Source organism: Carassius auratus, chromosome 3 (assembly GCF_003368295.1).
Source record: "Carassius auratus strain Wakin chromosome 3, ASM336829v1, whole genome shotgun sequence".
Lineage (NCBI taxonomy): Eukaryota > Metazoa > Chordata > Actinopteri > Cypriniformes > Cyprinidae > Carassius > Carassius auratus.
Genome location: NC_039245.1, coordinates 7,800,495 through 7,822,016, shown reverse-complemented (window position 1 = coordinate 7,822,016; position 21,522 = coordinate 7,800,495). Strand labels below are relative to the sequence as shown.

At 36.3% G+C, this 21,522-nt stretch overlaps 2 protein-coding genes across 5 annotated transcripts; one reads left to right on the top strand and one right to left on the bottom strand.

Moving 5' to 3' along the window:
• Window positions 1-2,243: 2,243 nt before the first annotated feature.
• Window positions 2,244-21,166, bottom strand: LOC113046094 (meiosis-specific coiled-coil domain-containing protein MEIOC-like). Of its 4 annotated transcripts, none has more exons than XM_026206973.1 (10): window positions 20,916-21,166; window positions 20,777-20,809; window positions 20,337-20,450; window positions 16,143-16,291; window positions 15,954-16,067; window positions 13,597-15,304; window positions 12,533-12,667; window positions 11,994-12,174; window positions 10,693-10,909; window positions 2,244-2,339 (listed from the first exon to the last, which is right to left on the bottom strand). In XM_026206973.1, the coding sequence occupies exons 2-9, from the start codon at window positions 20,780-20,782 to the stop codon at window positions 10,707-10,709; spliced, it is 2,610 nt and encodes an 869-aa protein (XP_026062758.1). In that variant the 5' UTR covers window positions 20,783-20,809; window positions 20,916-21,166; the 3' UTR covers window positions 2,244-2,339; window positions 10,693-10,706. The 4 variants fall into 4 exon arrangements, with proteins under 4 accessions (XP_026062758.1, XP_026062776.1, XP_026062749.1 ...); XM_026206991.1 differs by lacking the exon at window positions 2,244-2,339 and having other exon boundaries at window positions 9,001-10,909; window positions 13,597-15,153; window positions 15,229-15,304; window positions 20,916-21,164; XM_026206964.1 differs by lacking the exon at window positions 2,244-2,339 and having other exon boundaries at window positions 9,001-10,909; window positions 20,916-21,165.
• Window positions 4,345-7,838, top strand: ccdc43 (coiled-coil domain containing 43). Its single transcript, XM_026207016.1, has 5 exons — window positions 4,345-4,552; window positions 5,029-5,116; window positions 5,570-5,705; window positions 5,839-5,888; window positions 5,995-7,838. Exons 1-5 carry the CDS (start codon window positions 4,379-4,381, stop codon window positions 6,180-6,182), a joined length of 636 nt encoding a protein of 211 aa, XP_026062801.1. The 5' UTR covers window positions 4,345-4,378; the 3' UTR covers window positions 6,183-7,838.
• Window positions 21,167-21,522: the final 356 nt, after the last annotated feature.

The window sequence follows — 21,522 nt, the reverse complement described above, 5'->3', positions numbered from 1 at the left end:
TGAGACATTTTCATTAAGTGAAATGGAGACAAAAACAAATGGGAATGGTTAAAAATAAAATGCATCTTTATGACAAAATAAATTTATAAAATAAAAATGGTCACAAACTAATTTTGGTTTTAGTTTTTCTGATAAAAAAAAACAAGTGATATTATTTAGTTGTTCTCAACCAGGGGGCCAGGGTCCCCTAGGGGGCCTCAGCCAACTTCCAAGGGGGCTTCAAAATGACTTAAAGTTCATTTAGATGTGAGTTGTGATGAAACAGAAGTAGTGACAGATTTTTTCTCCTGTATTGTGACATACATCTGAGTGTAATTAAAATAAAATACAAATGCAGGGCGAGGTTATATGCATCAAATATGGAGGCAGATGAATATAAGCTTGCAGGGGCAGGGTTATAGATCAAAAGATTGGAGATGTCCTGCATATGTCACCAGAGTGAAGTCTGTCAGATTGACCAAAAAAAAAAAAAAAACAAGTATGACATTTTGATTGAACATTATGAAGTAAAGGAAAGAAAGAAAGACGCACAGATGAATTGTCCATAACAGCTATAATGTGTTTAAAATAGGTGAATTCTCATTTTCATCTTAAAACAGCATTGACATTGTAATAATTAATGTGACCCCATATATTGTTATAGACAATGGGGGTTATTAACTTTCTGCAAGCATTCAAAATGAAATAAATATTTCATTAATTAAAAAAAGTAAACTAACAAAGCTAGGAAAAACTACATCAAAATATGTTTTAATGACAATTTTTTTTTTAAATACACCAGTTTATACCTTAATTTTAGCAGACTAAAATACTAAATCTAAAATGAAAGAAAAAAGAAATGAACAAAAACGAAAAATGACAGAGCAAATAAAATGAATCAAAAGGTTGTTGTAAAACAGGCTTGATATGTATTAAAGCGCTTGATATGTATTAAAGCACTAAACAAGTAATCTTGACAGTGAAGTATAATTAAAACTGTGGATCCAATATAACATAATTATCTTAATGATGTTATTTCTCTGGTCCACCTCCCCTTTTCCATCATACAAACTTACATGTTCCTATTATCAGAAAAAGACCTGTCAAGCAGCCTTTGTGTTTCTGTGGTGCTGCTGTGGAGAAAGAGAGGAGACGAATCAGAGCTGACAGACAGCTCTCGCCGGACCAGAAGTGGGCCGTGCCGCCACCTGAATATTCATCAGATTCATTACCCTTTTTATTTTCTTTCTAGTCCCTTATTAATCTTGCATTTTCATTGCCTATATTCCATTAAACATTTCGGAAGGGCTGGATGGGTGAATTGAGGGAGGTGCAAGCACACGCCTACAGGAAAGGACAAGTGTGTATTTACACGCACTAACACATCTGGATTAAGGTGCCACGATCACAGGGAGTCAAAGTTGCGGTGAACTTTTTCACCACTGAAGGCCAGTTGAGATTTGCCTGCCACATACTCCAACTAATTCTCCCAGCCACTTGACCCCACCATCTCATCTCTAAATGGCTCACACGGTTATATGTGTGTGCCCGTGTCTGTATCTCTCAGAGGCACTTCTGTCATCACCATTTCTATAAACTAAGCTAATTAGGTCCTCGTTACTTCCTAGATCCTCTCTTCTTCCGTCCAACCCTTTTTGCTTCTCATATTCTACCATATGGCTCAACAAAACTAAAGTGCTTCAATTCAAATCCACAGAGCTGTCTACACTACAAGTATGCAATGCAGCAGCTTTGTTAATTATAACAAGGACATTCTAGTTTTGACACAATGTCTGCTCTCACCATTGACACTGTGTCTCAATTTGAATACTTAAACACTTTTTGAGTTGTGTATCTCTGTCTTTAGACCCTAGTGGGCAGCTTTTCGGGAAATGTGCTTCAGAATGTTTAAGCCACCAGTGAGCGAGTCAAAAGCTTGATTGCATGTAAACAATGATTTTGTAATGTAGCAAAATTCATTCATGGTAATTTCATAAACTTAATAACCTTCAAACATTTCATTTTAACATCAGACATTTAAAAAAGTGGCTTTACAATAAGTGATTATGGGATTAGGATAAAAAATTAATAATAAGGAGATTGCTGTTTTTTTTTTTTATGTTTTTATTATTATTTTTTTTTTTTTTTATGGTTTGCTGTTTTGCCGAGACCAACTGACAAGCAAAACACAAGTGAAAACAGCCAAAGGATAGGGTCAGTGCAGCGTTAATACAAGATGGCCAAACAATGGGAACTGCTTACCTTGCCGAGGGAAGACTGCTCTGGAGGATGGAGTGAAACTGAAGATAAGACGCATGCGTCTGAAGAGGACAGAGATAGTGTAGGCCAGAGCTGTCACACTGAGAAAGACACAAAGGAAGAAAAGTGATAACCTCTGCTCTGCCGTCCACTCCATATGCCACGAAATGGCTACATATGTGACCTTCTGCATCTCTATTGTACTGCTGAGTGTCCTTTATGAAGCCAGAACCTGCACAGCTAACACACAGACGCAACTACAAGAAAGCACACACATGCAAATACAAATAAAAAGCAAATATAGTATACTCTGCATGTTTAAATTAATTCAGTTTAATGAATAACAGAATACCATTAAAACCAATGTTTAATTTTTTTATGTTCTAATTGGAAAAGTGGAGCTTCTTTTGACCATTTCACCAATGTAGTCATTTGAACTCTATGATCCGTAATTAGCCATGCTCTCCAGTTTGAGCTACAGGAAGGAAGGAAGGAAGTTGCAGGAATGATTTAAAAAAGTTTTTATTTCAATTTATTGCACTGTAATTTAATTTTAACCATTTTATAAGAAGTGCTTCCTATCTTTTAATTTTCAATTAAAAACCTCCACAATCTTTATCAAATTGAACCTTTTATCAGCTTAAATTATAAAACATGACTGTAATACATTTGAATACTTTTTAAGGACACCCTGAAAACAGTCACACTGATCACGAAGCAGGCCGGAGGTTTGTGTCACATGCAGATGTGTGTAGCCGGGATACTGACAGAGAGGACAGTATTGTTCCAGAGGGGCTTCAGTGATGACTGGCGGGAGATCTTTTAAAGAGAGACAGAGAGAGCACGAGTGTTTGCCTTTGGACCTGAGCATGCAGATGCCCACCCACCCGCACGCTCTGCCACAGCCCCTGGCTCTTGTCGCTTTGTATCAAGTCTGTGTCCCCTTGATAAAAATAGTGCTTAAAATAGTGGCCCACAGAAACATCAAGACCCTTATGCCTGGGATTGGCCTTATCGAGCAGCCTTTTACATTTTATCTTTCCACTCTCGTGTTTTCTCTGAATCAGTCATATAAACTAAAATCTTATTTGCCAAAAAACTCAAACGTTGTCTTTCAATTCTTAAATTTTTTTTTTAAGAATTATTTGTTATTGTTTGTTCACCGGATGAACTTATGCCTTACAAGAATACTGTTAAAGACTAATGTTTTTGTTGTTGTTGTTGTTGTTTTGTCTCCTCACTGGTTACACCACAGAACGATTTTTAGTGAAATATTGAATCTAAAATATGTGTGTTATGTTTTGTATCATACATCCAGCTTTTAAATATAAGAAATATGGAGCTTAAATTCGAGGAAGAAAAAAACATAATTATCAGTCATAGGACAAGAAGCAAGTAATAAATTGTGTGCAACAAGTGTTTTCAGCGAAGTTTCTAAATTCATGCAACACATATGATACAGACGTAGCATGAACACACTTTATACAGACCAACGAACAAAGTTCACTGAATATAAAAACAAACTTTCTATAAAATATTTTGTACGCCACAGCATCGATATATGCACATTTTATACACCAGTTTTAAACCTTATTATGATTCCTATGAAAAAAAAAAAAACATTAAATATAAAGTATAAATGCCCTACCCAGATGCAAACGTGTTTATTGCAAAAAATACAAAAAAGCACAATAGCCTAACTGCACATGCAGCAGCATCCAAATTTTTTGTTCTGCGGCTGTGAAATCAGTCTTCATTTGGTAAATTGGCAGCTACTGTCCTCTGGTGGTGAGCTTTGGTTTAAAAATCAACTGTTTTAATATCATGTTGCTGCAAATGACATGTGCTTTATCAAACGATGCATATTTAAAGCATGATACAGTTAAACTATGAACATATAAATAAGGTTTTCACATACAGTCTATGGTTTTCATACATACTACACGGCACTTACTTATATGAATACCAAGCTAAATCTAATCTACCCGTGTAAAAAAAAATGAAATGTAAATAATGAAATAACTAAGTTCGCAAGTTCTTCAAAATGAAAAGGATTCGTTTTGACCGTTAGTGTAACGCATTTGTGTCTGGCATTCTGAGCGGTTATCCCGCCTCGCTATCAGGACCCCAGCCAGGCAAGATGGCGGCGGCCAACCAAATCGCCGGGGAGTTTGAAAACTGGCTGAACGAGCGGCTGGACTCCCTCGAAGTAGACCGAGAAGTTTACGGAGCATATATACTCGGAGTGCTCCAGGAAGAGGAAAATGATGAAGAGCAAAAAGATGCTCTTCGGGGCATTCTCTCCGCTTTTCTGGTGAGTGCAGGCGCACGTTCACGCGCGACACTCACGCGCTTAACTCAGCTGTCAGGACATTTCACAGCAGTGGCCCTGCTCTTATGAACACGGTACACTTTAACCGTTGATATGACTAACTCGTCGTAAACCTGAAAGACATTTATAAATTGTAACCCGAATTCCTCAACTGGCCTTTCATTTGAGCAGTCAAAAGTGTGAAACTTGATCAGATGCTGGTTTCCATTAATTAATGTTCATTATTACTATGTTGTTGTTTTGTTTTGGTTTTTGTTTTTACAAAAAAAACATTCGAAAACGCGCAACTTATTTTCAGATATGTCATTTATGTTGTAAATGTAAACCATATTTGATTGTAGTTTAATGTAGGTGTGTGCAGCATACTGCAGATATTTCACTGCAACTATCAACATATAACGTTAGTCATGGACATTTTAGGCTTGTGTTTGTAAAGAGAGCGAGCTTTATTGTCGTAGGATGAAGACTCGCTTGAGGAGGTTTGCCAGCAGATCCTAAAACAGTGGACTGAGTGCGGCAGCAGATCTGCAGTCAAGGGAACTCATGGTAAGTCAGTCACAGTGACCCCATTTACCAGTGCAAGGGATCATAAGAAGAAATGTTTCTTGAGCAGCTAATCAGAATATTATAATGATCTCTGAAGTATCAAGAGAATAAATTGCATATTAAAATACATTCAAATAAAATTATGATACATTTTAATTACAGTGATGTGTCACAATTTTTACTGTATTGATTAAATAAATGCAGCCTTGGGGAGCATAAGATGCTTTCAAAAACAATTTACTAACACCAAACTGGTGAACAGTGCTGTGCAGATTCTTATTTTTTATTTTCTGACCTTTTTTTGTCGCATGACTTTTGTAGAACCCATTCGTTTCATAATATTCTCTGTATTATTTTGTAGTACAACATAATAGTGATGTAAACTTGTATGTTTTTAAGATAATTTCGTTTTTTTTTTTTTTCACCAATTGTCTTTGATCTTTCTATTCTCAGATGAGGTTCAGGCGATTGCCAGTTTGATAGAGAAGCAGGCCCAGATTGTGGTCAAACAGAAGGAGGTGTCCGAGGAGGCCAAGAAGAGGAAAGAGGTTCTGCTGGCACAGTATGCTCATGTCACAGATGAGGAGGAATATCCTTTTAACACATTTATGTTGTAATTTTGTATTTCTATGATGCTTTGTTGAGAACAAAGCGTCACTGAATCTCTCTCAAGGTCAGGGTCCTGATGATCCAGTGTGAAGCAGTTTCTTTAACATTTGTACTGAAGATGATGAGGAAGAACAAGCCGCAGTAGGGATACCCAGTGAAAAATGTATCCTTTTTCACACCATCGCTCTTCTATAGCTGTGGTATGATGTGCATTGATTAGACTAAATATCTGTATCTACATGAACTGTTCCCTTCACTGCCAGCCCCAGCCATGTTCAGAAACACCAATGTTGAGGAAGTTTTGAACCGCCGCAAACAGCAGCGTGACCAGGCCAGAGAGGACGCGCAGAAGAAGAAAGAACAAGACAAGATGCAACGAGAGAAAGACAAACTAGCCAAGCAGGAGCGCAAGGACAAAGAAAAGAAACGCACACAGAAGGGAGAGCGCAAGAGATAGAGAGAAAACACCGAGCACGAAAACTTTTGTAAACTATACAATACCAAGGTCATTTACCACAATGATATCTCAGCAAACAATGTCCCAACTAACAATGTATGCATCCATATCACGTTTTGGGTCTGATATTGCTTATGGAATGATAATGTTGGGCCTATTTAGCGGTTTTCTTGGCTTGTACAAATCAAAAACCAGCAAACTGAGTGAGAATTGTCACGACATATTCATTTATTACCGGTGCTGACTGTCGTGCTACTTATTTAAGGGTAAATCTCACACAACCTGTCAAAAACATGTTCAGGTTGCATTTCAACTCCAAAATCATAATTAAAATTTTGGTTAAAGACCATTTCCCCTAATTGTCATTACTGTATCACATAAATATTTTAATTGTAAATTGAAAATAATGTGGCTATGCAAAATATTGTCATAATACTAAAGCATGCTTAATTTTCTTTTTGGTGTGTGTGTGTGTGTGTGTTTAATATATATATTGAAAAGTAACCTGGACATGTTTCCATGAGATTCACTTAAAAAAAAAAAAAAAAAAAAAAGTTGAAATCTACTCTAACATTTACCAGCGGATAACCAACATGCTTGTGTCTAAAAACGGCATGAATCCCATTTAAAAATAACCTGTGAACCTGTGATTTTAAATGTTTTTCATGGGTTGCTCCTCATTAGCACGCCAGTGATTTTTAACACACAGCTCAAGATATAAAAATTTATCTATATTTATTCAGCTCGCAAGCTTTTTCAGAAACCAACGGAAGCCTTCTTGTCATGTAGCAATATATGGAGAGGGCTCAGAGACAACCCAAAGACAGAGAAACATAACTGCCAATCAGTGGGTGAGGAGTTTCTTGTTTTTTGCCCTAGGTGGATGTTTCTGTCTAAATCATGGTTTATTTTTATTGTAGGACAGTGATTAACCTAAAGTGAGAAGGGTGTGTGTGTGCACATGTATATCAATTGACAACTGTTCATTTGAAGCTGCTACATATTGTGCCAACACCTTGTAGACTGCCTTTTCATATATTACATTGGGTTGCACTGTAGGCAAACCAATATCTTTAAACCTTTAGGCCTGGTTTCACAGACGTGGCTTAGGTTAACTAGGACATTAAAGTATCTTTTATAAATGTGCCTTAGGAAATAGCATTATTTGTGTCCATCTTGAGACAAACAATGGCACTGACATATTTTAAGATTTGTCAGTGCAAGTTTCTTTTAGTTAAAAAACCTCAGACATGCATTTTAGTCTGGGACTAGGCTTAAGCCTTGTCTGTGAAACCAAGGGATTGTGTCTGTTAGATTCTAAGATCAGGGCTCTGTTCTACGTACCTTGCTTAATACATCTAAGAGGATTTGAAAGATTCCAGATCTAGTTATCGTGATAACTGATCTCTGCCAAATTTGGTTCTTCAATCGGATTTGCGTATTTAATTCAAACATTCGGATGAAGTCTCAGATTAGTGTGTTCTCATGTTCCCTGAAAAGGGCAGCTGTATCGATACTCTAAACCACTATCAGCAATGCAGCGACTGGCTGGCGGCAAGACAGCAACCTAATGACATCGTAGAATTTAAAAAAAACGTGACATTTCTGTACCTTTATAAGGAAACGGCCAAGTGAATAAAAATACATTTAATGGTATAATGGATAAATAAAATGTGCAGTTTTTTTTTGTTTTGTTTTTTTACGTGTTTCCCAATTATTTATATCCGTGATTTCTGATTTGTACATGCTTAAATTTTTTATTTCAGTGTTGTAGTTAGCGATTCACTTAATTTCATCTTTGAACCAGATTTGTTATGTGACCGTGTTAATTACAGTTTCTTAGGGTCTAGATCGAGTTATGGGCATCTCCTGCGCTCCATCAAGCCACTCCCATAAAAGCTTTCAGCACTCAAATGAATGAACAGCTCGGATTAACTGTACAGCATCTGTGTAATGACGTTGACATACAGCCAAGTATGGTGAGCCATACTTGGAATTTGTGCTTTGCATTTTACTCATCCAAAGTGCAAACAAACAGAGCAGTGGGCAGCCATTTACGCTGTGACGCCCGGTGAGCAGTTGGGGGTTCGCTGCCTTGCTCAAGAGCATCTCAGTCGTGGTATTGAGGGTGGAGAGAGAGCTGTACATTCACCTACAATTCCTGCCCGCCTGAGACTTGAACTCTCAACCTTTGGATTACAAGTTTGAATCTCTAACCATTAGGCCACAACTTCCCCTTAAAAGTGTAAGATACCGATACAATTATGAAGTCATTATCCCACCACAAATACATTTTTCAACAAGTAAACCTGCCTGTGTCTACAGTGTTACAGATGATGACTACACAACATCATAATTGTTTTTTGTATTCATTTTTTTATTATTTTAATTGTAAATTACTTTCCGTGGATCAGTTGGGTTTTAAGTATCTGTTCTGTTTACAAAGATGCGACCTAATCCTGTTTACATAAAATAAGCCTGCTCCCGTGCAGGTTTTAATTTAAAGACCTGTTGCTATGACAGCAACTCCGGGATGAGCTTTGAAGAACCAAACAATTCAAGATCATGCCAAACCATCAACAATCAAATCCAGCTAACTGAGTTAGCCAGGTACGAAGAACGGGCCCCAGGTGATTGAGACATTCTTTTATCAGAGCCACAATATTTAACATTTTGTGTAAATGAATGTGTTCACTCTTGACTAATATAACATATAGTTCTGCCTTGGTGTCGTGTAGGTTTTTTATTACAGCCACAAGGTGCAGTTTTGAAATTTGATTTGAGTTTTAAGGCAAATGGTAGACTATTTTTCATTTATTTTTTTTATTCTACAGACTCCGTTTGATTTAAAGGGATTCTCAATGAATCTTCTATTTACATGCAATAAGAGATCTGATTCTTAAACACTGATGACTGGTGAAACTGTTTTTATCAACTGCTTTGCTTACCTTTGATGGGTTTCTTTACTTCAACACAACTTAAATGTCAAATCTTGGGCATAGTCAAGAGTCAAACGTAAAAAATATCCACATAATTTTATGATGGAAATCACCTAGCAAGGTACACTCTTCAGTGTGTATTTATTCTGTTAAGCCTCGACTGCTTGATATCAGTGGGCAATTTAAGGAAAAATGATATTTGCCAAGGTAAATGTTTAGGATCTTCAGAACTGAATGAGAGTGAGGAACTTGTTTACAAATGGCTTTCATAACTCGGCCGGCCAACTCTTTTTGGCAAGATGATCATAACGCTGTTCTTTTAAGACACACTAACGTAAGTGAGCAGTCACATTCATTGCAGCTTTACTGAATGATTCTACCAGTGTTTTCATTTTATACAGACTGTGATCTGCATTTTTTTGTTTAATTAGAGCATTGATTAACACTGTATTTTGAATCAATGTTTAATTAAATAAACAGTAGTTATATGCACCACTCTGTGAGTTCTTGTGTTAGTTTAATTGTTAAACTTGAACATAAGCATAAGCAAAGAAACAAAAGCAATGTGAGTACACGTCATTAAATATATCAGTCTTTCATTTTCTAGTAGGATGTTGTTGACATCATTTATTTCAGTCCATGAATGAGGTTACTCTCAGTTACTCGATATATCCTCTAATGAGTTACATCAGACAGATTGACCACATACATACATGGAAAAACAGAAGGAAATACTGAGTTGAATTCAGAATTGAGATAAATTGTAATGTAATAATTGTATTAAGTTGTAAATAAATAAATTCACTTTCAAATTTTCCAAACAACATAACAGATTAGGAAAGATTTGCGATTATCGTTGCTTATCCAGGGAGACGCCAAAGAATTATGTATATAAATAAGTAAAATAATAAAAGGACAACTGGAACACGTCCTGTTGATCATAAATACTGTTGTCTGAATGTGTGTACCACTGGACCTAAAATTAGCTGAGGATTTTGAATAGGTTATAGGAGACACTAATTAAACTGTCAAAAATAAATAAAACTTTCACAAATAATAATTTGCTTCCTGTTTTAACAATTTATACATTACTAGGTCAACTGGGCAAAGATATCCCATCATCCTCCAAAACCACAGATCTTACTCTTGCCATACATTCTGTTCCATTATCACCATGAACCAGTTAAAACTGACTTCATGTCTCTTTCTGTCACTGTAGAATCATTCTTTCATACTCTCTCAAAAACGTCTTGTATTTACTGGCTGTTCTTCTGGGGTCCTTGGACAAAATAGCTTAGTACTGATCTTACTGCCATAATTCCATGTCTTTTAGAGAATTTGATTATAATCTGATTGGTGGTTTTTCACAGAAGACTGATAAATATTAATGAACTAAAAATTCCATCTGCTGCCCACAACTGAGCCTAACGTATCACTTCAGTGGAATAACTTAAATAACTCATTCATTCTTCTAAAAATGCAATCCCATCACCTCTTGTGCCTTTTTTTCGACAGGTTAGATCAATTTTACTTTGTGTCAAAATACAGACACACACAAACAAAATGTATACCTGCTGGAAAGTGATCACAGGGCAGTCAGTGCTCTCTCCAAGCTGCTTCGCTCAGGACTGTCCTGACCTAAAGGGGAGCAGGTACCCATCTCGTCTCTCTCCTCTGGGTAACTGTTTGTTCGGGGCAAAGTCATTTGTAATGCACACCAGAGAGCGGTCCGGGCCTTCCTGGTGCTGCTACACAGGTCCTTCACTGCAGATGCCAACAGAAGGATCTCTGTGAGATGTGACAAACAAAATCTCTTTTTTTACCTTTTAACACAAATAGATAAAGCTTTTGTTATCTACATCTAGATTAACTAATAGGGCTGGGTAAGAAATATGGATATCTTGATTTTAATCGATTCTCATTTTTATGGAACGATATCGATTCTTAAAATCACAAGAATTGATTAGTCTAGCCTGTTAAGGGACAGAACACTGAAGTGCACTTCTCATCCAATATATTGTGATAAGCATTGAGCTTTTGTACTTTTAATATGAAACAAAGTCTCAGAAAAAAAATACAAAAAAATTACTAGAAATATTATGTAAATGTAATTTTATTATTTTAAAATCTTCATTAAGTGTAATTTTAACAAATCAGTCGGTTTTAACCTTCAAAATGATAGTAATGTACGTTAGTACATACTGGCTTTGTTTTTCTTAAGAAAATTGGGCATGTACTGTACCTTACATATATTGAAAAGAATCAGTATTGAATTGAATCGAATCGGTAACTGAATCGAATTGCAAGCTTGTGAATGTGAATCGAATCATGAACTTTGTGTCAAAACCCAGTCCTATTAACAAAGCAAATGTTTTGTCACTGAGCAGTAAAACTAAGGCTGAGTGGGACTCTATCAAGCCCTGCAATCTTTCCACTGTCTCTGACATTTGGATACAATTATCATATTTCTTCCCCTAGTGGCATTCGCCCAGAACTTTTAAACTGCTCATGAAACAACCCTTGGCTAATTCACCATGGTAAAATGAATGATTCTAATCAATGTAATGAATGTATAAATATATATATATATAATAAATAAATAAAATTATCCCCCAAATGAAAACAGTAGGTTTTATGTGGCTAATTAACGTCAATAATGATTTAACAATGCTAAAATAATTATTTCGGATCCGAAACTTCTGCATTCGCATCTGACTGTAAATGAATAACTTCTGGTCTATCACTTGTGGTTTGTCGGGGATAGTGGAAAAGCTGCTTTACGATTGTGGATTCCCACTAGTTTATATAAGATCTTGTATTTTTGTACATTAAGTGTATTTCTTGCTTTTGTTATAGTATATGATTCACTTACCCCTGTCCTCTCTAAAGAAGGCTGCTGGCTGCCTCTGTCTGCTGTTAGCATTGATGAATTCATCCTTTCGGCGTGCCTGAGTGATGTAGATGACCTCAAGATGCCTGTCCAATGCTGAGCCGATGTTAGCATGAAGTGGAAAACTGCGCAACTGTTCCATCTTGCCTAGTAAACCTGCCACCTATAAACACAATGCATTTCTACATTTTCATATCATCTAGTTTAAAATACTGTCAATTTAACGGTTTATGAAATACAAAATTAGTTTGTTGGCAAAAATAGAAATTATACATGTGTAAAATATTTACTTTTTATGAAGTTAACATTTTCTTTTTCTTATCCCCCACTACAGTATTATTAGATGTAAAACCTCAAGACAGCATAACACTGGATGCCAACAGAATAAATTCATTTTGATTATCCTTTCATGATGTCACAAATATCATGATTTTAACTTTTAGGCAGGCCCACTAGCACTCTCTAGTGGCCTCCTGTTTGAAAACCTTTGGCAGGAATTGTCTAAGAAATACTGGACTGACCCTGGCCTGTTCACGCAGCTGGTCTGCAATGAGGCGGTCCAGTCTGGAGGGGTTTGGAGGCATTTTGGGCGAAACACTACTGGTCACCACAGACACACGTTTTCCTGGGTAAGTCTTTGTAAGAACAGCTTCTGCCTGTCAGAAAAAACACATTACATTAGTTTCTTACCTCATCGTTCTTGAAAACAGGTCAGCCTGCAAACTACCTGGTAATTTAACAGAATGATTCACCAAGACAGAATATGAATATAAAAGGAAAGTTTGACAACTCGGTAAGTAATTTATTTTTCCATAAATATTTTCCTAAAATAAATCTCTGCTTTGGCTCTAAAGATGATGTATTTTATAGTATGACAAAACCTAGAAACAAGTTAGCACTTCCTGTTTCATCACCCTGAGGTAAATTATTTTTTATTTTTTTTGTTAAATGCCAAAAATATGGTCTATGGTCAACACAAGCGCAAGATATTTAAACTTTTATTTTACAAATATATATATATATATATATATATATATATATATATATATATATATATATATATATATATATATATATATATATATATATATATATATATATAGACACACACACACACACACACACACACATTAGCAATACCCCTTTGTGGTTTTTCCCTCCAAGATTTTACTTGTCTTGAAAAGGGAAATTCATCTACTCATTAGTGCACATTTACAGCCTCTCTGTGTTTATAATTACAGTCTTATTAACTATTTTAACTCAATCTTTCAGTGAAAATGTTTTTTTTTTTTTAATAAAGAGTTGTCCGAAGCTTTACTGATCGTGATTCATGACACTGAAATAGTTTCTTTCTAGCCTACATTTAGCTTTTTACTTCTGCTGGTTCTATATAGGTTACAAAATAAAGTTGATTTGAGAGAATTATCATGATGGACATGAATGGGTAAGAATCATAAACTTTGGTTGGTCACTGAGGTTATTTTTCTTATTTTCCTACAAAAATATGTCAACACTGCAGCACATACCTGAAAATCCATACATGGAACAGAAAAATACCTTTATGTCTCAAAAACATCACACTTACTTGCTTTCTCTCTTTTTCCAGCATCCTCCAGTGCTCATAACATTCCTCCAGGTAGAAGTGTAGCTGACTGTTGGGGCTTCCGAATGCCTTGCCAAACTTGGTTAAAGTCATGTCCGACAGAAATCTGGTGAACAACCCATCTCTGGATGCTTGGCTTAGCCCAATACATTCTTGTAGATAGGGGCTGAATGGTGAAGGATCTCCATCTGGCAGATGTTCATTCATGTCGGTGAGAGGCACAGAGCAGTAGGGTAACTGGGACTGGGGCTGAATCTGGTGGCATACGCTTTTTCTGGGATCACCCATCTGGTATAGGAATGGGGAAAGCTGTGATGGTGTAGCTTTGGCTGAGTTTGAACTCGCTCCATTGGCTCTCATTTGTCCTCCATATAAACTGCCCAGCCCGTGATATGGATTCTGCAAGAGTCCTGTCTTTTTGTCTGCCTCTTCAGGGAACCTGGGAAGTTTGGGTTTTGGGCTAAATCTCTGAGAAAAATACCCACCGGCCATAAGGCCCAAAGACAACCTGTTGTTCTCTAGCTGGAGGTCAAAATCTGAAATATCCACATTTTCTGCTCCCTTCCTTAAATTCTCAAGACTGACCAGGCCTATCGCACCACGTGGATTTACTGTGTTCCCCTGACCCAAATCAGTTGGGACTCTTGCTGCAGGCCGGAACAACTGCCGAGACGGAAGCAATGGAACAGCCCCCGATGTGCTTGAGAGCTTTGTAAAACTCTGTGATTCACTGTTGCTGTTGGTCTTCGCTGAAATCTTTGCTTGTTTTTGATACTGGTTGAACTGGATAGGCTGGTACTGCTTTACACTGGTTTGAGAGGTGCTGGCTTCTTTGTTTGGGTGAAGGGTTGGAGGCAAGATGGCAGGAGAAAAAGTCTTTAGTGGCCCAAACCCTGAAAATTCATTCGTAGTATAACAATTTTGATTTTTATCCACTACTTTAGCTCTTCTTTGCTCCATTTGGTTGATTGTCACCTCTCTCTTAAAATCTGGTGTTTGAGTAATAAGCTCCGACATCATTTGGAAAGGATGACTCTTCTGCTCTGCAATGATTTCCTCCAGATTCCTCTGTGCTAAAAGCCCATTCTGGGTAGATTCTCTGCAGTAATTCATATCCTGCTGTGCCAAGAGAAAGGCCAGTTTACTGACATCCTGCACAGAGAACGATTGGGTGTTTTTCAGTTTATCTTTGCTCACAGATGAAAATTCATGAGATGAACTGAAATAGGAGTCATCCATTGTTTGTGGAGGGCAGAGAGAGTTGTTGACTGTGTTTATATAATCAAACAGGCAGTTAGTGATGCTGCGGTATCCTTCATCCTTCTCAGGTTTAATAAACTTAGGTTTTCCAGCCATGGTCTGGTAGAGGCTAGAGCTTAACGCTGGGGGGGTGTTCAGGCCTGGGGGGCGAGGAAGATCTTGAGGAGAATATGTGTCAGCCTCTCCATTACAAGTGGAGAAATTGCAGGGAAGTGCAAAAGCATCAAATCCATTACAATTCTGAAGTTCAGCCCCCTGTTGAGATTCTCTACCTTCAGACTGAGGAGAAATATTGCTAACTGGTTTAGGACAAATCTGATTTGATGGGAATCCAGAAATGGGCAGCATCTGTACCTCATTACTGAAGTTATGCATCCTCTCTTCTCTTGTTAACTTTGGAGACCAGACACCTTTCAGACTAGATGGTAGCCTACAAAAAAAAAAACACACAAAATGTTATTATTTTTATTTATTTTTTGCATCAATTTGAAAGAAAGCTGATGGATATTTGGAATAAATTGTGAAAATACTAAAGCTGTCATAACAACTTTACACAAAACAGTTGATTAAATCTTTGACATATATTATTATTCTTTTTTTTTAAGGGCATTTATATAATTTCACATATACAATCACTGTAGTGGTGCACCATTTTAATTGTCAGTTATGTTTATAGGTTAATTATTCATTAAGCAAACACAGAAAGGATGCACAGCAAACATAAATTCACTTAAAGGCAGAAGACAGTGTCTTGTTTTAAAATCCTTATGTTACTGCATTTATATTGTTTTATTGTATTTGCATTTCCCAAGACAAATGTATTTAGTTTTGATGCTGTTTTAGAATCTGATGTTGTTGTGTTTTGAGTTTATGTTGCATAAATACACTTGCATAAATATACTATAAAATTGCAAACCTCACAAATTACACGAATGCCTGTTATTTATTTTACATAAGAAATATCTACAAGATTAAATACGATTAAAATCATTCAAATTTTAATTAGACCATTTTTCCACTAATCAGTAATAATTAGCTTTACACGTTAATTTCTGTAAAATAAATCAAGAGGGACTTACTTTTCAGAGACATATGAGGAGTATGGGTCTACTGAATCTGGTTCTTCCAAGATGTTGGACACTAATCCATAAAGATCAGCCTCACTCCCACAATTACTGGCATCTAACAGATTTCTATGCAAGATAAACAATATTTTAGTATTTAATAACAATTTTTTTTTTAATAATATCTATAAAGATAAAACAAACCTGTTATCAGGTATGACTTGAGGCCAACTGACTGATTTACAGTCTTCTTCCTGAGTTGGCCAAACTGTGTAAGGCAGTGGTTCACAGTTTTGCTCCGGACAGTCCGTGGATGGATTGTATGACAAGAATCTGCTGTCTTTGAAGCTATTCTGCAAGAACACAGCGTTTGCTCATAAAAAGTCATATTGAGAAGTTGTTAACTGGATAAAATAAATACATTTACAATGCATTTTCAAAAATATTTATGGGTATGGACATAAGAAAAACTAAGAACATCCTTAAAATTATCTGTGCAATTTAATTAGTCTGTTATTACAAATGCTGTCCAATTCAATTATCTATTAAATATTTATTACAATTCAAATAAAATGATCATTTAATTGTACAGATCTTAGCAACATGCAACAGTCCACTCTTGAAAACTTACAAATGCATCTCAATAAATTAGAATGTTCTGGAAAAGTTCATTTATTTTAGTAATAAAACTCAAATTGTGAAACTTATGTATTAAATAAATTCAATCAATGCACACAGACTGAAGTAGTTTAAGTCTTTGGTTGTTTTAATTGTGATTATTTTGGCTCAAATTTAACTCCACAAATTAGTATATGGTGACGTGGCAATCAGCTGATCAACTCAAAACATCTGCAAAGGTTTCCTGAGCCTTTAAAATTGTTTCTCAGTTTGGTTCACTAGGCTACACAATCATGGGGAAGACTGCTGATCTGACAGTTGTCCAGAAAACAATTATTGACACCCTTCACAAGGAGGGTAAACCACAAACATTCATTGCCAAAGAAGAGTGTTCACAGAGTGCTGTATCGAAACATGTTAACAGAAAGTTGAGTGGAAGGAAAAAGATGCACAACCAACCGAGAGAGACGCAGCCTTATGAGGATTGTCAAGCAAAATCGATTCAAGAATTTGAGTGAACTTCACAAGGAATGGACTGAGGCTGGGGCCAAGGCATCCAGTGGTTGTCAAGGAATTTGGCTACAGATGTCGTATTCCTCTTGAGCCCCTTTCACACTGCACGTCAGACCCGGCAAATTGCCGGAACATTGCCGGGTTGCCTTTTGTGTGAAAGCAAACACGTCCCAGGATTGATTCTGGCATTGAACCTGGGTTGGGGACCTAGTAACATTGCCGGGTTCTTTGCGAACATTGCTTTATAGGTAACATTGCTGTGTGAACATAAGCCAGATCTAATGCCGTATCGTAGTGATGACGCACGTTATTGCGCGACTCTTTTACCGGCTGTTTTGAAGGAAGATCGACGTTCACAACAAAAAAATATGTGCAAACTATAATGAAGCAGAGATCAGTTAGTTCCTCACTTTCTGCGCTGATGCTGAGATCGTTCACTAGCTTCAGTGAAAGTATAACGTGCCTAACGTTTTCGACTTGTACATTACACGTCACGCGCTGATGTCACGTGTAATTACGGGATCTTTACGGGTTGTGTGTGAACGCATGCATATATTCCGGGCAGTAGTGTAGCCAGAAAAGAGACTCTGGTAGTGCATATGAAAATCTGGGTGTGCCACATTTATTGTCAGATTACTGTACAAAATTATGGGATAGTATTTTTGTCGCACTGCTTCCGTCCAACCATACTCCTTAGTGGTAATTTGGAGGACGTCTCAAAATGTAGTTAATTGTTAAATGTAATAATTTTCTTTTCAAATACGATAATTTTGAACTTCTGGTATGATACTTGGACATTTCCAACCTGGCAACACTGTCTGTTGATGTTGGCCCCGGGAGGGAGTAACATCCTCATCAGGTGTAACGTTAGGCCTCGTGTCCGGCTGTCCATCAAGCCAAGGTTTTTTGCTAAAAAAAAATTAAGAAAGGAGCTCTGCGACATATTGCTAGCTAGCAATGTGCAATCAAAAATTATCTGTTTATATCATAGACTGCTGGGGGCACAGTCAGCTGCTGTTTGGTTGGCAGTCCAAACGTCAGCAGATATATTTTAACAAAAATAATTTAAAATGTTTTAACATTTTTAGCATTATTGCACCATATATTGGATTCTTATTTCTGTGCCCCTGAGAGTAGGATTTAGAATGTTCAGTGGCATCACAGAACTGCCAGATTCAAACAGCTTTCGCGCGTTGGCTTTAGCTGAGCCAAAAACGGACGCGCTCAGCGCTTGTCATATATCACAATTAATATGCAGTGTTTTCAACCACATAATGTTTATTTTAGGTTTCATATATTTAAATATACATAATCACTAGTAAAACAATACATTGGTAGTTTGTAAAATACACACTGATGTCTATGGAAGCAGCAAAAACTATCTTATCAAATGTAATTTGCCGACGTGTTTTATTCATATATCAGACACACATAGCAGAACAATAAAGTTTACTCTATTCTTCATCCAGTTCAACAGCAACTTACTTTCATGTATTTCGGGAGAAACTGGGGAATTCAAGTGCTGTACGTTAAATCCGGCTGACAGGACTCTGAACGGCAGTACTCATCTCGTTATAGATCAAGATAATCTATAAAGGTTTTTAAACTAAGAATCGGAATATCAGATGGCTGACATGGTAAGCAAGTTTGTGAATATATTTTAATAAAAAATTAAAAACTAAATATAACAAATACCGATATATCTGTTAGGCTGCGGTGTATCACGTGACAATCATGACGCTTCGCAATGGAAACAAGGGGTCAGTTAAAATATTTGAACTTACGCATGAAAGGGTTTATTTAAAAAAAAAAAATATTATATATATATATATATATATATATATATATATATATATATATATATATATATATATATATATATATATATATATATATATATATATATATATATATATATTCTAAGTAAACAACAATAGCCCAGGTTTAGTAAACATTTTTTATTGAGACTATAAAAAATAATTTTATATATATATATATATATATATATATATATATATATATATATATATATATATATATATATATATATATATATATATATATATATATATATATAAAATAATTTTTAGGTGTGCCAGCTGCCACTGTGGGTGACAGGAATTGTACTGTGAAAGGGGCTTTGCTGAGCCAATCCTGAACAAAAGACAAAGTCTCCTTAGCCAAGGTAAGACGCTTACCTGGTCTAAGGAGAAGAAGAACTGGACTATTGCCCAGTGGTCCAAAGTCCTCTTTTCAGATGAGAGCAAGTTTTGTATTTCATTTGAAAACCAAGGTCCTAGAGTCTGAAAGAAGGGTGGAGATGCTCATAGCTCAAGTTGCTTGAAGTCCAGTGTTAATATTCCACAGTTTCTGATGATTTGGGTGCAATGTCATCTGCTGGTGATGGTCCATTGTGTTTACAAAAAAAAAAAGTCACTGCACTGGTTAACGATACATTTTGGAGCACTTCATGCTTCCTTCTGCTGACCAGTGTTTTGAAGATGCTAATTTCATTTTCCAGCAGGATTTGGCACCTGCCCACACTGCCAAAAGCACCAAAAGTTGGTTAAATGACCATGGTGTTGGTGTGCTTGACTGGTCAGCAAACTCTCCAGACCTGAACCCCATAGAGAATCTATGGGCTACTCTCAAGAGGAAGATGAGAAACAAGAGACCAAAAAATGCAGATGAGCTGAAGGCCACTGTCAAAGAAACCTGGGCTTCATCCCACCTCAGCAGTGCCACAAACTGATCACCTCCATGCCACGACGAACTGAGGCAGTAATTAAAGCAAAAGGAGCCCCAACCAAGTATTGAGTACATGTACAGTAAATAAAACACTTTCCAGAAGGCCAACAATTCGCTAAAAGTGTTTGGTGTTTTTGGTCTCATGAAGTATTCTAATTTGTTGAGAATTGATGGGTTTCTGTTAAATGTGAGCCAAAATCATCACAATTAATAGAACCAAAGATTTAAACTACTTCAGTCTGTGTACATTGAATTTATTTATTACATGAGTTTCACAATTTGAGTTGAATTACTGAAATAAATGAACTTTTCCATGACATAATAATTTATTAAGATGCACTTGTATATATATTTGTTAAAACCATAGTCATCTAACATTTTCTATATATAATACATAGTAGATCAAATTATTATTCATTCAAACACACGAGGAAGTTAAATTGGCAAATCTATACACTATAGCTGTATTTTTAAATTAATTCATGCAGTAAAGCCACAATTTGAAGATGACTTTCTCACCTGAGGCTTGTTTGTGGAAAAGTAGGAGTCTGGTCCTGAAATATGAAATCGATCAAAGACTGCTCTTGCTCCATTTGTATCCACACTGATTTTGCTTTTCGCTGCATTATTAACCTTAAAGTATAAGAGTAAAAATTATACTAACGTTATATGATAACTGACAATAATGACATGACAAAAAGCACCGGTTTTACATGCAGTCAAATGAGGCCTTGTGGGGATTTTCTTTTGCCTGATGTTACGACATATCTGGCTTTACCTTTATAGTTAGTTTACTGTTAAACATGAGTCGATATCACTGCCCTTTACTCTCTTTATTATGCTAATTCATATTTTAACTAGGTATGTGTACACCTGGTAATCAGTAGGTGCCTGAGTTAACATAACAAGCAGACAGAAAATAAAACTTTTTCCCCCTCAGAATTAACGTTAGCTCTTACCTCCATTGAACTTTGCTGGCAGGGGGCCTCTCTCTATAAATTATTTGATACAAATTAGAAATATATGCTGTTCAAGATGTATCTAAGTAATCAGCTGATTTACTGTGAAAATAAATTAAAGACTACCAAAGTCTTTCACCTTAATTAATCGGATAAACTCGCGACCTCGCCCGTGTCTCTTCACCACTGCACCCGCGAAGCCGAGAGTTTGCGGTCTCCAGCCTCCAACTGTCTCTCGTTTCTATTGGCTAAACCGCCTTCAATTAGCCAATCAGAATCCATCAAATGGTCGCGAGAGGAGACACACTCAGGCTTAGTAACGGAATAATACATTTAGAAAGTAAGTTTCCAGAAAAAAAAAAAAATACATGTTAGCATCGGGGACATATTTTCTTTAACTGAATCAATTAATTAATTAATTAATTAATTTTCCAATAACTAATAATTTCTCTCTTCTGCTTCTAAACCATAGACTGTGTCCGGTACGAACTGTATTAATACTATAAACAAATGCTACATGCATTTCGTTATATATTATTATCCTTAATATGTCACTGTTATTACTATTATCAGTATTAATAACCAACTTCATTTTAATCTCATTTTTAAAATGTGATTTATTTTATTTTAAAACAACTCAAAAGAAAATTAAGAAATGAAACCTACGGTGAATGTTACTAACAACGCATAGCCACAAGATGTCACCACTATCCATCTCTAGGTAGATAGATAGATAGATTTGCGTC

Excerpts from the sequence above, each read along its gene's own strand:
- ccdc43 (XM_026207016.1), top strand. The coding sequence starts at position 4,379 with ATGGCGGCGGCCAACCAAATCGCCGGGGAGTTTGAAAACTGGCTGAAC. Across the intron at positions 5,706-5,838 it reads CATGTCACAGATGAGGAGGA|TGAAGATGATGAGGAAGAAC; the intron begins ATATCCTTTTAA and ends TAACATTTGTAC. Across the intron at positions 5,889-5,994 it reads AGGGATACCCAGTGAAAAAT|CCATGTTCAGAAACACCAAT; the intron begins GTATCCTTTTTC and ends TGCCAGCCCCAG.
- LOC113046094 (XM_026206973.1), bottom strand. Across the intron at positions 12,175-12,532 it reads AGCTGCGTGAACAGGCCAGG|GTGGCAGGTTTACTAGGCAA; the intron begins GTCAGTCCAGTA and ends TTGTGTTTATAG. Across the intron at positions 10,910-11,993 it reads CTTCTTTAGAGAGGACAGGG|AGATCCTTCTGTTGGCATCT; the intron begins GTAAGTGAATCA and ends CACATCTCACAG.